Here is a 15,873-nt window from a genome sequence, read left to right as displayed (position 1 = left end):
GTCCACCATAAGTCGGAGTGTTCTAAAAATACACTGTCCCCAAAGAGTGCAGGAGCTGAAATAAGTATGTCACCACTGCAGCGGTTGGGACTGTCTAGGTCCTCTAGTTGTGTGAGGGGTTCAGGTTTGAGAGTTCCAGGTCCTTCTCTTCAGGAAACTCAGAATCTCAGGCATCTTCTAAGGCCAACAGACTAGATCTAGACACATTTGCTAGCCAGCTTCCTCTTTCTCTCTCTCTTCCTCTTGTTCCCTGCGTCGATTGCTCATGCAAATACTACCAAGACGGCGTATTAAAATTGCTTTTCGACTCTGGATCCCTGTTCTGGTGTTACGGATAGTGGCTGCAGAATCATCGGAGCGCATGGTTGGCCTGGGTAGATTATGCTGGGCAAGTAAACCTTCTGTGCTTGTTTTACAATGTTGTTTGTGACATTTTGTGGCACAGAAGTGCACATCCTTTTAGAGGCTGAGGCCGTGCATTTCTTTGCAGTTCGTCACTTCTTATGTTCTGTCTTCTCATGAAAATGCTAATTGCAGATGTATCTCCTAATTGAATTTCATACCAGGGATAATCCTCTTTCTGGGACTGTGGAGGAGGAGTTCGGACCGTTTGCAAAACGGCTTTTCTCTCAAGACATCTTACAAACAGAGCCCTGCCTTCATGTGTGCCTACTTCATAGTTTCTCTCTCTCTCTCTCTCTGTGTTGGGGTTTGAGAATTGGATTCTGAATTGCTTAAAGCTCTGAATATTTTAAAATGTGAACTGTTGTGTCCCGTCCCCCCCCGCCCCGAATGTGAGTAGAATGCACACTGAACAGATTTGAAATGTGGCTTACTTTTCCTTTGAGTGCGTACATCTGTGTGCCTTTCAGCCCCACTCCTGTGCATGGTTACTTGTTGAGTGGGACTTGCTCACAGGTAAATGTGCACACTTAATGTGCATTTTATGTAGAACTCTTATTGGCCTCTGAGCATTGCATATATTTAAAGAGAGGCAGATAACGCTGAACTTCAGTTGGGAAAGTCGTGGGACTCCATCATCCAGCCCAGGAGACATGGGTGTGCTTAACTTTGCCTGGGCTGTGTATTCTTTACAGATGTCATTGCATTTCATTGAGGCAAAAGTTATCAGTGCAAAAGGCATAAAAGAACAAATAAGGCTCAAAAGAAGAATAACCAAAGTGCACTGGGCTCATGAAATATGCCCTGGATACGACTTAGGTGGTATTAAACGTATTATACCCATGCCAGTATCGTAGTGGAACAGTATGGACCTGTTCTGGAACTATGGTATTATTGTTCTGTTTGCTTATTTGGTATTAACCTGTTTTGGAACTATGGTATTATTGTTCTGTTTGCCTATTTTCATATACAGTATACATGATGTCCCCATGCACATTTCACAAGTATTAATGCGTCCATTTCTCACCTTTGAGTTATGCCTTCTCAGTCTAGCTCATAGTAAATCAACTGTGTACAGAGTTTTCTTTAAGCAGAGAAGCCATATAAGCTCTCTCTTTCTCCTAAATCCTTTCAAGAAGATCAGTGTTAGCACATTTCTTTTGTGGAAGGGAAAAAATTTGGTCAGATAATGAGAAAACCACACATGGTTTCTGAAAAATTCTAATGCAAAGCTTTCTCTCTCACTCTCTCTTTTTAAAAGTTTAGTATGTGTGCTAAATTGGCACAAAAATCAGAAGAGAAGAAGGGGAAAGTATTTTGGCAATCCTGATCTGCTCCTCTTTATTTTTATAGAGTCTTCAATTTTTAGAATGCTTTCATATGTTTTGATGGGGTTTGTTTTGCAGTTTTGTTGATTGGTGGTTTAAATAAGATGATATTTTAAACCAAAATAGAGTTTATAATGTTTTATGTAGTGCTATTGCCAGGTTTATTCAGTCCAAAAGACTTTTTAGTCTCTCTCATCTACATGAGACTTGCAAAATACCAAGTGAAATATTGAAAAAAGTAACTGCTGGTGCAATCTTTGCTATTTAAAGATTTAAAAAGATCTGCTTTCCACATGGTAGCTAGCAAAATATATAGTCTGGCTTCAGGAAAGATATGTCTTCTCATTTCTATGGTCTCTGAATCTGCAAGAAGTATGTAGACCATTTTCAAGCAGGGATATATGTTTGCTTCTGGGATCGCCAAGTCTTACTCTTTCTAATGCTCTGCCAAGATACCCAGATTGATGGACTGAAGCTATGCTCACACTGTAGTCTGTTCCATGATATAAATCTTAATAAAATATTTTTTCCAGATCCAGGGGAATATTCACCCACACGCTGTTATCATACTTCCTAACACCAGTGGAACGGAACTTCTACTCACCTATGAAGATGAAGGAGTCTATATTAACATTTATGGACACTTCTCCAAGGAAAATGTTTTACAGTGGGGAGAAATGCCAGCCTCAGTAGGTATGTATGCCGAGAAAACAGCAAGTTCAGGGAAGCCGTTGCCAGATAGGATGTAATGATGGCCACTAGCTTAGATGGCGGTCCAAGGGGATCAGACAGATTCATGGAGCTCCCACCACAGCCATGATAGGTCATGAAGCCTCTGTGTTCAGAAGGACGATGCCTTTAGGTCCAGGCTTCAAAATTACCTAGGTGCACCTCTGATGATGGGAGTTGTAGTCTTAACAGCTGGAGGGCCAAAGTTGCCCCAGATCTAAACCCCTAACCGCTGGGCTGCAGCAGCTAAATTACCCCACTGGTCCCCCCAACCACTGCCCCATCCCTGCAAATTCTTCATGGTTTTACAGTGAAAACAGACAGACTTGTTGCAGTCTTCCAGATGGCAATCATGTTTTCCAGGGTTGCATCCGGTACGACACACGCTGCTTTTTTTATGTCAGGGATGAAATTGCCTAGCAAACAGGGACCTCTTCCTCCAGTTCACATTGGCCTAAATTAGAAGTATGTGACAGCAGCTGAGGTGCAGCCGGGAAAACGGAGAGAGAGAAAGCAGAAGATGCCTCTGCCCAGACTTGAGACCACGAAACCCGTCTGTGTCTTGGAGCCCTTCAGAGCTTACGGTTCACCAAGGCCTTATCTAGCCTAGAGCTGAAAGGGTTGTTGGTAGCATATTTGCTAATGTTCTTAAACCCTCATCTAAGCTTGGTTTGGGTCGCTGCCAGCCTTTCTCCTGTCGCAGAGCTTAGTGGCAAAAGCCCAAAGATGCTCAGCCCTGTTTGAAAAATTGGGCTGCTGCTTTGCAGAGAGAGGCAGGATGCCATCTGTTGGCTTCCTCGTCGGCATCTGAGTCGTCGCTCTTCCCCTTCCCAGCAAAAACCCAGAGCTGCAAGGTATAATTAACACATGTCAAGACAATTCTCCTCTGTGCCGCATTAATGTTTAACACTGTGTATACGGCGCTGAGCCTACAATCTAGGGTTAGTTGCACAGTGTGAAACTGTTGAAGATAAAAGTACCATTACCCGGTAAGATTTAGTAGAGACCAATCCCAGCTGTGAGTATCGAACCTGTTTGGAAGCTGGATTAATAAATGTTCTGGGGGCTACAGCGGGCCACAAAAAGCGTTGGAAGACATGGGGAAGGCTAGATATTTCACTCGAGAGGGAAGCTACGTGCTGCTTAAAAGGGCAGAACATTTGATTTTTGTGTTCTGAGCTGAACCTTGTCTCCAAAGTGGTGCAGATGCATGTCTAGTCTTAAAAAGAAACGGGGGGCGTGGCAGTAGAAAGATGGGATTGACTGATGTTTATCTAGTTAAACCCAAACCAACAAGAGAGAGCAAACTGCTGCAACACGTGTCGAAGGAAAACCAAGAAAAAAAGCTGTACTTTTTTGGGGGGGGGGAAGACTTTATTTCCAAAGTGTTTCCAAGGTAACTCTCTCTTTTTTCTCCTTAAGGAATGCTTTTTGCAAATAAAGCATCCACTCAGGATAATGACTGAAAAGCATCCAAATTTCTCACAGCCTGAGAGCTAAATTTATTATAAGTTTGTGTCATCTAGTGTTCTGATCGTTTTGGGGGAATGGGCGCAGAGCTCAGTGGCAGAGCATCTGCTTTGCATGCAGAAGGTTCCAGATTCAATCCCTGGCGTCTCCAGATAGGGCCGGGAAAGAGATACCTTGATACCTTGGGGAGCTGCTCTGCCAGCCAGAGTTGACAATACTGAGCTAGATGGACTAATGATCTGACTCAGTAGACAGCAGCTTCCTGTGTCCCTCTCTCTGAAGGCCGTGAAAAAGGTGACTGAGGCCAGAATTAGGTGATAGATACCCTTGTGGCTGTCTGGCATCCACCTCCTTCCTAGAATTTTTACTACGGCTTATCCAAGTCGTGAGCAAGCCAGCTAATGGCGCAGAGGGGAGGTAACTTGCCTAGGGAGCAAGAGGTTGCCGGTTCGAATCCCCGCTGGTATGATTCCCAGACTATGGGAAGCACCTCTATCGGGCAGCAGCGATATAGGAAGGTGCTGAAAGGCAACATCTCAGACTACGCGGGAGGAGGCAATGGTCAACCCCTCCTGTATTCTACCAAAGACAACCACAGGGCTCTGTGGGCACCAGGAGCTGACACCATCTCGACAGCACAACTTTACCTTTACCTTACCCAGGTTGTGAGTTCTCTCACCCTGAAAACATAGGAAGCTGCCATATACTGAATCAGACCACTGGTCCATCTAGCTCAATATTGTCTACACAGACTGGCAGCGGCTAAGCGGCTTCTCCAAGGTTGCAGGCAGGAATCTCTCTCAGCCCTATCTTGGAGATGCCAGGGAGGGAATTTGGAACCTAGATGCTCTTCCCAGAACAGCTCCATCCCTTAAGGGGAATCTCTTACTGTGCTCACACATCAAGTCTCCCATTCATGTGCAACCAGGGTGGACCCTGCTTAGCAAAGGGGACAAGTCATGCTTGCTACCACAAGACCAGCTCTCTTCCCTCCCCCCCCCCCCCAGTGCTAGCCAATAGCCAGTGGCTATTAGATCTTTCAGAACGAGGTAGGCAGCCTGTGTGTGGGCTGTCCCACTTCAGAATGCAGGGAGAGGCTTCCGTTTCTGAATACAAGGAATTGCTTCCACACAGGAAGTGGGCATGCCTGGGAGAAGAGAAGGACTTCTTGTGAGTTTGGTGGAGCATTCAAGCATGTACTTCCCTCTGCAATCTGCAGTGGTACGGCCCAGACAGAGTTCACCACCTCTGTGTGAACACTCATGCAGAATTATCCTTCAGACGTTTTCTTAGAGTGAATGTCAACAGTGGAAAAATGGCATGCAATTAATTAATTAAATGCTGTTTTAACAGCATTTCTGGATAGGACAATGTTAGTTGAGTTTTCTCGTTTCCATCAGAGAACTCTAAAATGGAATCTTTTTCTTCCTTTCTCTCCTCCCCCCCCCCCCCCCCCCCGGCTTGCCAAATCTCTGCAACTGACCGACAAAATAATTCTCATTTTTATTCCATGGCAATTTTCCCGCAGTTTCTAGGGCTTTATGCTAATCCTGGGTTACAGCTACCTGTCACTTGCTTAACGTTAGCTAAGAATTCTTCAGTCCTTTACAGTATCCAGAGTGATAGCGAGAGGTGAGAGATAATTGATACATGTAGGGCAGGGAGACTAAACATAGTAATTTCTGATAGATGTTGAGGCAGACAGGGACTCTGTAGCCAATCTGGTAATTGGAAGGAGGAAACCAAACTCCGGTGGGAAATTAGAATGGAAGAGCGACAGTATTTAATGTATTGACTATTCTAGAGAGAGAGGGCTAAAATAGGGAGCTCTGTTGGGCAGGAAGAAAGAGGGACATTCTGGAAACAGAAGCCTCTCCTCTCAGGGCAACGGAAGGCAAGATGTTTATTTTAACCCAGTCCAAGAGGGGGTCTCCTGCTTTGCTCACGTCAGTTCAGGTATACCTATACTACAGGCATGTAATGCGGAATCATACAAGGTCAGAATAGGAAGGGATCTGGGAGGTCTTCTAGTTTGGCCCTCTGCTGGGTGCAGGGAAGCCCACCATTGCATGAGGCAGACAGTTCCACCGTCAAACAGCTCTGGCCGTTCGGACCATCATCCTGATGTCTGCTTCCTTGCCATTTCAACCCACTGGTCCCAAGTCCTGCCTTCAGGAGCGACAGAGAACAAGCCCACACCTTCTCCTGCATGGCAGCCTTCAGATATTGGAAGGCAGTTCTCATCTCTCCCCTTCGTCATCTTCTCTTCTCCACGCAAAACATGCTCAGCATCTTCAACTGCTCCTTCTAGGACTTGGTTTCCAGACCCCTCGCCATCTTTTTATGACCTTTTCTGAATCTAATGTGGATTTCTGCAATTACCCTGGGGCCTATGGGGAAAGTGCTTACCACCTATCTTCACCCCGGAAGAGCATCACTTAGTAAATGAGGATTAAATCTGCCCTGAAATCCTCACATCAGCTGCCACCACCTAGTGAATGCAAAATAGGGACCCGCGGGGCCAAAGTGCACATTATGGTGGTTTTGGCCCTGCTTTGTTACCCCGCTTTAAATAATAGCCGCAGTGGGGGGAGGAATCCCAGACAGGATTGTTTTGTTTTGTTTTGTTTTGTTTTGTTTTATTTTATTTTATTTTATTTTATTTTATGTATTTTAACTGCCCTGAGCAGTTCTGAAATGGCCAGTATATAAATAAATAAATAACATATAAAATCAACTATTTGTTTCAGGAAGGAAGCTGCCTCTAGGGGCATTGCCAGACTGGGGATATTCCATTTGAAAAATGAAAGTGTTTGCATTAGTTGACTCTCTGTCCAGATTGCATAGTTCCTTTTTGCACACAACCTATTCATGTTTATTGACTCACAGTTCACACTGCTTACTTCCTCCCTGCACTATTACGCAGCGCCTCCTGCTGGCCATCTGCAGGAGTTCCTTGTTGGAAATTAAATTCTTTTAAAAATTGTCTCAAAAGATACAATTTTCATCATGGATTTCCCAAAAAGGGCCAGCAGCACTTTTCCCTCTAAGGCGTGAGCACGTGCACGCACTCACAGGTTTTTGGATGTCTGTTCAGTTAATTTTAGATTGTGCTCAGGTTGAATCAGGAGGGCCCCACTCTGAATACATGTGCGTGCACACTGCCTTGATACTGCCATCCAGAACAAAAATCAATCCTCACTCAGATGAAAAAAATTAGAGGGAGCACTGGCCAGCAGGAGGCGCTGTATAATAGCATATGGAGGAAGTGAGCAATGTGAACAGCCAGTCAGCAAATGCTAATACATTGTGTGAAAGGGAACTACATAATCTGGACAGAGAGTCAATAAATACAAATACGTTCCATTTTCAAACTGTCTGGAAATGCCCTAGGTTTAAAATAAAACAAAACACCAACCTGTTTATATATCACTGTTTTCTGTCCCTTCCACCCACTGCTGCTATTTAACATAGAGGGGCGGGGGCGACCATGCAGGGCTGAACCACACATTTGAAAGAAAATGTAGTTTTGCTCTAACTAAGCTTCAGTTAAGAGAGCTAATTGACTAGGTTTGGGCTCACATCTCCACTTAAAAAAAAAAAAGTTGTGTTGTATTGTGGGAATATGATGTCTCTATTAAGTCACAATCTTCTTCCTTAATTTATTAATTGATGAAAGGAAGAAGGTTAATCAATCAATCAATCAATCAATCAATTGATTTAGTTAGTTCTCTCTCTCTCTACACACACACACACACACACCCCACAATAATACCTCTACTCCTCTATCAGAGGAAAAATAAGAAAAGGAGCTAGTCGGGGTGAAATTGCAGTTAAAGTAACACATCCCAAAATGTGTTCTACTTTATCAGATGGAACTGCCAACTTCTAACTAGTGGAAGAGAACTTGAAACCCTTTCTCATCTCTCTATCTTCTTTTTCTTGACTTTTTGTGTGTGCTTTTTTAAATTTAAGCTTATCTTCAGTCCAACCAAGTCATGGGATGGGGAGAAAAAGCGATTGAGCTGCGCTCGGTGGAGACAGGAAACTTGGAGGGAGTGTTTATGCACAAGAAAGCACAGAAGCTGAAGTTCCTTTGCGAAAGGAACGACAAGGTACGTTGGAAAACTCAGTGATGGAGATCATCACAGACCTGCCAAGATTGGGGTGGGAGTGGGGAGCCGAGGCTGTGCATGGACCAAGAGGCTGCCAGCACTGTGAAGCAGCCCAGGCAAGAGGCCTCTCAACAGGCCTTGCTGGCAGCATTTGGGCATGGAGAGCTGGTCTTGTGGGAGCAAGCAGGACTTGTCCCCTTAGCTAAGCAGGGTCCACCCTGGTTGCATATGAAAGGGAGACCAGAAGTCTGAGCACTGGAAGAGATGATTAATATGGTGATTCACATTTATATCCTCCCCCTTTCTCCAAAGAGCTCAGGGTGCCATATATGGCTTACCCCCATTTTGTCTTCACAGCAACCCTGTGAGGTAGGCTAGGCTGAGAGAGACTAATTGGTCCAGTACAAAAACAATACAGCTGCTTTATGAGAGGGCTGGAGGGCCCATCTGAATTAAAGTGGAATGTAATGGGTTTATATGCAGCTCTGTTCTACTTCTCCCCCCCCCCAAAAAAAAAAAGACGCCATGAATCACATAAATGTTCCTAAAAGTGTAACATAACATCAGCCTTTTCTCTCTCTCTCTCTCTCTCTTTTCTCAAGGTATTTTTTGCATCTTTACAGTCTGGAGGTAGCAGTCAAATTTACTTCATGACACTTGGTCAGAACATACTATTCAATTGGTAAATTACATCAGAATGAAATATCGTTTGGTTTCCCCCCACTGGATGCAAGCTGGGTGAAATGCAAGACAGTTACAGAAGGTTGCACATTTTCCCCCATGGGGGGTGGGGGGAAATACTGTCGTCATTATACCATCATTCTGTGGCGAATGAGCTCCGTCTTCCTTCCAACTCTTGCAAATACATTCTTTGCTTTTTAAAATCTGCCATTTAATAATCTAGAGAGCTGTTTCTAAAAGTTGAGACCAAATACACAATCAAGTGAAGTGTGACTGTATGACAGCCATAGTGGCGTTCAGCTCTCTGAACTCCGACATATGCACAAGTTTTGCACAAATGTTGTTATGTTACAGACTGGTTGTGTTTTGGATGCTGATACGTACAGGCCAGCATCTTCAGTACATTCATGTACCATTACAAGCTGGAATCCACTTGATACTAAATTAGTTTTGCTTGCTGGATGTGCTTCTTAGAACTGATGTGTAGCCATGTTTATATTTTAGCAAAGAGGTTTAGAGCAGTGGTTCCCAACCTGGTGGAAGGGGGGCTCCAGATGTTGTGGAACTACAACTCCCATCATCCCCAGCAGGAGGCCCCCTGGTTGGGAACATCTGGAGCCCCTCTCCCATTTGGGAACCACTGGTTGAGAGCACTACAGTGCTCTTGTGCAGCTTCCATTCCCTTCAAATGAGGTCTGTGCAGGAGAACTTCCCAGTGAATTGAGGCTGGTTGTAGAACCTTGTCTGCCTAAAGACAGTATTCTGCCATTGTTGCTATCACTGTAGAATCTATTTCTAAGACTGTTTTAAGTAGCAATTTATCACTCCCTGACAGTGAGTGTTTTGCAGTTAGATCCTGCCCATCTCACTTGCTCAAGTGGTCCTCACCAGTGTTCCCTCGAACAGGGATTCCCAGATGTGGTTGACTACAGCTCCCATAATCCCCAAGCAAAAGCCATTGCAGCTGGGGATTCTGGGAGTTGTAGTCGACAACATCTGGGAATCCCTGTTGGAGGGAACCCTGGTCCTAAGTATCCAAATGGGGCGACATGTGCAAGGGCAGGATCAAGTGCTTTTGTGTTTTTTGCAACTCTTATATCTGCTGATTCAGTGGAGAATTTCTATTTGTGTATAGTTTTGTAAATACCATATTTAACAGATGTGTTCTTAGTATAGCCATGGAGACAATCTAAAGAGGCAAACTGGCATAATTCAGTGTCCACTTCTTGTTGGAATGAGGACCGCATCCATTCATTTCCGGGGAGAAGTTGTCAGTGGATCGTACCCAGTAACCTTTCCAACAGTAACTCCTTTCAGGCGTTTTGTATGACTTGTGCCTGAGCAGTCTGCATACCCTCTAGTGACACACTGGTGGCCTTTGTCCCACCACAAAACTTTATTCTCAGGGGCTTATTCTTACTAGGGTTGCGCTTTCAGGTTTACATGTACAATCACGACTCAGCAGAAGTTTGTAGAAGGCTTTGGAGACACGCCCAGCACTATGCGAAGTATTACATAGCATGCTATATAATAACTGAAGACTTGATACAAAAGATGTTTATCCAAGAGAGATGCATAGCAATCTATATCTGGGGGGCAGGGTGGGGGGTGGTAAAGTGCAGTATTAAAAATATATATAGTATTGACTTGTTTATGAACGGTAGCGCTTCGTATCGTCACGATCCAGAGAAGTGCCTAAGGAGTCTCAGCTGCCTCTGCTTCCCGACAGCGGTTCGGGCAGCTCCTCTTTCTGTGCACCTGACCAATGGCCAGCCTGCAGGCAGTATGGCTCTCGGGCGGGGTGGGAGAGGAGCAGTCCGAGCTGCCTCCTTGGGTGCCCCCCTGGCTCCTTAGGACAAGTTGCTACTAGTTCTGAAATCCGCCAGACCAGTCGTTGAAGCGCCAAGGTTTGCTGAAACTGCAGAAATCTTTGGAGAACTTGGCAAGTGCCTTGTTCTGTGACTTGTTCTGGAAAGGGCATAAATTCCTAGTCAAGGCCTGGAGGATGTGGATTCCTGCTATTTGTGGAATGGAGTCCTGTGATCACGCAGCGCTACCTGACCAGTGGCTAGCCTGTGGGCAGCGGGGCTCTTGGGTGGGGCAGAAGAGAGAGGAGCAACCACAGCTGCTGGAAAGCCTCCTCTGGTATCCCCCTTGCTCATTAGGTTGAGCCACTACTGACCATTAGCATGCAGAAGGTCATGGGCGAGCAGAGACAGGGAGGGTGGAGACGGTTGTGCCATATTGCTTAAAGCTACAGTGTCTTGTTAGATCAGGGTGTCAAAAGAACCCCAGCCCTTTGGTCGGGCCACTTTTCTCCCACTTTCAGGGAGCCACTCGGGGATTGAGGATCCTTTCTGACAGGGAATAGCCCTGAGCAATTGTAGGGGAAAGGAAGGGGGAAAGATCAACTTTGACAGATAGATGATCAAAAGCAGAAGTCCTCAAACTATCCAGTTACAGGAATGTGTATTTAACTGAACTCTCTTGCCATGGCAATTGTTTGGTTGAAACTTCCGTGTTGATAGAGAGCATGGAAATCAATGTGGTGCTGTATGGATTCTGAAATCTGTTTGCATGCTGTCAATTTCAGTAACGGCACAAGCAATATTTGCAAGGGGCCCAGGCATTCTGCAACAGAGAATATTGAACTCTTCTTTGCTTTCTCGTTTTTTAAAACAAAAAATTGGTTACTAAATAATTAATGTTTATTTAAGAGGCTTGGGTCAATGTTCTACCCTTCTACGTGTCATATAACGTTGTGCCACAAAGACATGTTGCAAACATTTCCCGTTCTTCAATCATCCTAATTGTGAGTATGAAATGGTAACCAGTATATATTGTATGAAATGCAGACACTCGGGGCTGTTTGATGGCCAATTTTGCTGAATTGGGGCCCAGTTTGCTGAAGCTTTTAGTCAAGCCAAGCCTTTTCCATTGTGCTGCCCTTGGTATACTATTTATATGGCAATATATTAATCCTGGTCCACATTCTACAGGTGGACCCAGGTGAATAATAATTATTCTGGATTGATTAATGCAGAGCAAAAGAGACACACCCTTGTATGTGTATCTTCACAGAATGCATGCAGCTACCACATCAGAATCTATTGTTTTTAGTAGTATTTGCCAAGGGAGAAACATGAGCTTGATAATAAGAAATCTGTATATTTCTCCTAAGCATAAGTGCTGAACTTCTCAAAGCACTGAAAAGTCTCATTGCCGTTAATTGTACTCACTAGAAAATGCAGGACTGAGAGGGGCAATGACAATTAAGATCCGTAGCTGAAGAGAAAAGACTGAGAATGCTCAGAGAAATGATCGAGAAGGCAGCGAATGTCACTGACGGGGATCAGACAGAAGAGCGAAAGGACAGTGAGTTCAAGAAAGGAAATGAGATGAGCCTAGAAAGTATCTAAACACTCATGGGTATTGAGGATGTTGACAGAGTTAAGAAGCCAGAGTGATCGAAAGTATGATGTGAACTATTCACATAATAGCATAAGGACTATTCAGTGACTGAAAAGATATAAAAGTAATCATTGATATCAGTTATACAAATGAATATTTAGTCTTGAAGCGAAGCACTTTCAGTTTAATCTGCCCCAGTATTTTGCTTTCCCCCCCTCAAAGAAGTGGTGGAATCTTGCACTGAGCAATTGACTTATTCTGAATGAATTTTATTCTCTCCTTGTAGCATTATCAGTAAGACTCCTGCAGCAGGGATGCCAGAATTTCTGGCAATTCCTGAAACTGCTTTCTGTTACGTGAATTCCCCCATATTTGCAATATGTATGGTTATTAAAAGAAGGTAATGACATCAATAAATAATAATGCACTTATAGTTACTGTACAAGATGTGGTGCTTTAGCCCACACTTGTGAAATTAAAGAGTGGGAACAACTATTGCTATGCACTGTATATTACTGGAATTTTGTTTTTAACAAATGTCCAAATTGTATATTTGAACTGCAAATATAAAGCAATATTCTGAAACTATGAAGTGGATGTTTTTGTTGTTATAGTCTCTTACACTGGTGATAGACAGTACAAAAATTGATTCTAAGGTAAATATATAGTCAAGGTTGCATAGAACTGGGTGTGCTTGGTGTTTAAGCTCATTTTAGATACTTGGGGGGAAGTAAAACATCCCAACAAACCAGCGCTCTGATCATGGAGGTTCTGTTATACCAGTGGGGTTTCGAACAGGCAACCTCTTGCTTGCTAGTCAGGTCATTTCCCCTCTTGCTCCCTAGGCATACCATGCATAATTTTAGAAACCTCTATCATGTCTCCTCTTAGTTGTCAGGACTCCCTGATGAACACACCTGCATGACACTTTTATTTTATTTTATGTATATACCGCCTTGACTCCAAGGGCTGTAGGTGGTTTACAGAAATAAACACAAAACCAACTATTACATAATTAAAATTAAAAACATTCAAATATTACCACAATTTAAAGAATTAAACAGCAATTAAAAATTTAAAACGTTCAGAAATTATTAAAAGCCTGGCTAAAAAAGTGTGTCTTACGGGCTCTTTTAAAGGCTGGTAAATATGTTAAACCATGAATATCTGTAGGGAGCGTGTTCCACAGCCCAAAAGCGATAGAGAAGGCCTGCTCCCAAGTCACCGCCAGACGAGCTGGCAGTATATGGAGATGAACCTCTTTTGATCATCTTAATGTGCAGTGGAGATCATGCAGAAGAAGATGCTCTCCCAGGTAATCTGGTCCTAAGCCGTTTAGGGTACATGAGTTTGCCACATTCAGATACAACATTATAGAGTGTAAAAGCCTCATCTGGTTACTGCTAAGAAATATACTGTGTGACGTTGCTCTCATCTGAACACTGTGCCTCAACAAAAAGTTTGTCTCTGTCAACCAGTGTGTCTTCCCTTCAATAAATCTTGATATTTATCTTAAAGCCAGAAAAATATTAAAATACACAGGTATTAAAATGTAGTAGTGGTGCTCTTTAAAGCACAACAAATTGTACAATGGCATACTTTTAAGTTCACATCTTCCGTAAGCTGTGCAGAATAGGGAGGGCACAGAATATTTTTTAGAACTATTGCTCATCTTCGGTGGTTCCTAGATTAAACTTGGCATTTTAATTTGATCTCTCTGTTTGTTGGGAGGAAAGTGGACCCACTTCTACGAGAAAAATGGCTCAGCAATAAAATTGCTTCTCGAAGAAATATCGCAAGGTTCAGTTTACAAGCTCAGATGCTGTACTTAGACAACTGTATTTAAGTTAAATGAAACACGAGCAAACCTACAATCTATATCAAAAGACTGTTCTCTATGGACCTCTAAACTAAGCCATAAATCAAACTTCCCCTAACCAAAGTGATAGATATCCCGCAGATATCCGCCCACCTTGTTAAAAGTGCAATTCCCACCACATGCTACTTATCAAAGCAAGAAAGTGTGCTTTTGAGGCGATCACCTCAAAATTATATTTTAGCATTATTTACGGTTTCCTGTCATTTATTGAGGCTAGGTTAACAGAAGCAGAAGCAGTGAGAACATGATGGGAAAACAAATACTGAGGAAAGCTGCATTTTATGTGATGAGTTGCAGCAATAGCAAGTTTTGTTATGCCGTTTTTCTTTAGCTAAATGCTATCTTATTGTACACTGGAATGCTCAAATTATTAAGCTGAAAGGAATTTACTTTTTCACAAGAAAGGGAAGGTGTGCTTCACATCAACTATGAGGTTCGAAAGTGCTGATGCAGCTCTCAGAGGGCTTAGTTTGAGCCAAGCGGAGTGACACAATCTGTTCTTCGGTTCCAGAACTCAGCCCTGCCCATGTGGCATAAGAACTAGAGTGCCTTTAGAGCATGTGCAGAGTGCTTTTCTCTCCCTCACAGCCAACTGTGATCATCTTCCACACATCTGGGATTAGCTGGAAGAGCTGCTCAATCAGAATACACTATGTATAGCTTTAACATACTGTTTTAGTGTACACCAACCTGAAAGTTGATACTGATACTCATTCTTTATCTAATGATACATTGTTTAATGTATTTCCAGGGGGATATGAACCCCGGCACCTCTTATTTTAGAACTGAAAGACTGATGACTACTTCCAATACTACAGAAAACCACGTGAGCAGTGTGGTACACACACCAGTGTTCTCTCTAATCTTTTTCATCTGTCTGCGGAATGAGTTTTGTTCTGGTTGGCAGTATCAAGGCACTGTGTGCACACTTGCATTCAGAACGGGGCCTTCCTGATTCAACTGAGCAGAATTTAACATTAACCGAAATTAATATGTGTTCCTGTGAGATATTTAATGTTATAGGTGTATAGCTGGTAGAAACCAAAACGCTTCCTCATCTGCCTTCGTATGCACCCGTAACACTTAATGGCCCGGATGAAGTAATTTTAAAGGTAAAACGGTACTCCGGATGCTGCTGAACTACAACTCCCATCATTTTCAGTCACCATTTATTGCAGCTGCGGATGACAGGGGTTACAACATAGGGACACAGGAAACTTCTAGCTCTTCCTTCTAGCTCAGTATTGTCTGCCCAGACTGGCAGCGGCTTCTGCAAGGTTGCAGGCAGGAGTTGCTCTCAGCCCTATCTTGGAGACGCTGCCAGGGAGGGAACTTGGAACCTTCTTCTGCTTTTCCCAGAGCGGCTCTATCCCCCAAGGGGGGTTTCTTACAGTGCTCACACTTCCATTCGCATGCAACCTCCCATTCATATGCAACCAGGGCGGACACTGCTTAGCTAAGGGGTCAAGTCAGGTTGGCTACCACCAGACCAGTTCATCAACACCTGGAGTGACACAGGTTGGGAATAAGCCCCAGACTTCTCAATTAGTCTGCAAGAGAGTTCCTAGATGTTGTTGACTACAGCTCCCAGCATCCCCAGCCAAAGGCCACTGCAGCTAGGGATGCTGGGAGTTGTAGTCAGCAACATTTGGGGATCCCTGTTCGAGGAGGGAACACTGAAGACCGTGGCAGTCTGTTGCAGCAGCCACCACAGGGGTGCCCGCTCTGGGGCCAACCATTTTGAGGGGGGGAGACCATCCTCTACAGACTAGAGCCCCTTTTTCTTTCTCTCCCCCCCCGCACATGACCCGCCCAGGTGGGAGCCGCACAAAAACCCACAAAGCTCCGCCCCCCCTCC

At 43.9% G+C, this 15,873-nt stretch overlaps 1 protein-coding gene across 4 annotated transcripts in view; it reads left to right on the top strand.

Moving 5' to 3' along the window:
- Window positions 1–12,724, top strand: part of NRK (Nik related kinase) — a 95,343-nt gene extending 82,619 nt beyond the window's left edge. For 2 of the 4 annotated variants that reach the window (XM_053273782.1, XM_053273778.1), the window contains 3 exons: window positions 2,264–2,423; window positions 7,905–8,044; window positions 8,647–12,724. In XM_053273782.1, the coding sequence (XP_053129757.1) occupies window positions 2,264–2,423; window positions 7,905–8,044; window positions 8,647–8,730 (384 nt within the window). In that variant the 3' untranslated portion in view covers window positions 8,731–12,724. The remainder of the gene's footprint in view (window positions 1–2,263; window positions 2,424–7,904; window positions 8,045–8,646) is intronic. The other 2 variants (XM_053273780.1, XM_053273781.1) reach the window with 2 other exon arrangements.
- Window positions 12,725–15,873: the final 3,149 nt, after the last annotated feature.

Source organism: Hemicordylus capensis, chromosome 11 (genome assembly GCF_027244095.1).
Source record: "Hemicordylus capensis ecotype Gifberg chromosome 11, rHemCap1.1.pri, whole genome shotgun sequence".
NCBI classification, from domain to species: domain Eukaryota; kingdom Metazoa; phylum Chordata; class Lepidosauria; order Squamata; family Cordylidae; genus Hemicordylus; species Hemicordylus capensis.
Note: the sequence above shows the minus strand (reverse complement) of the source record. Positions and strands in the feature narration are given on the sequence as shown.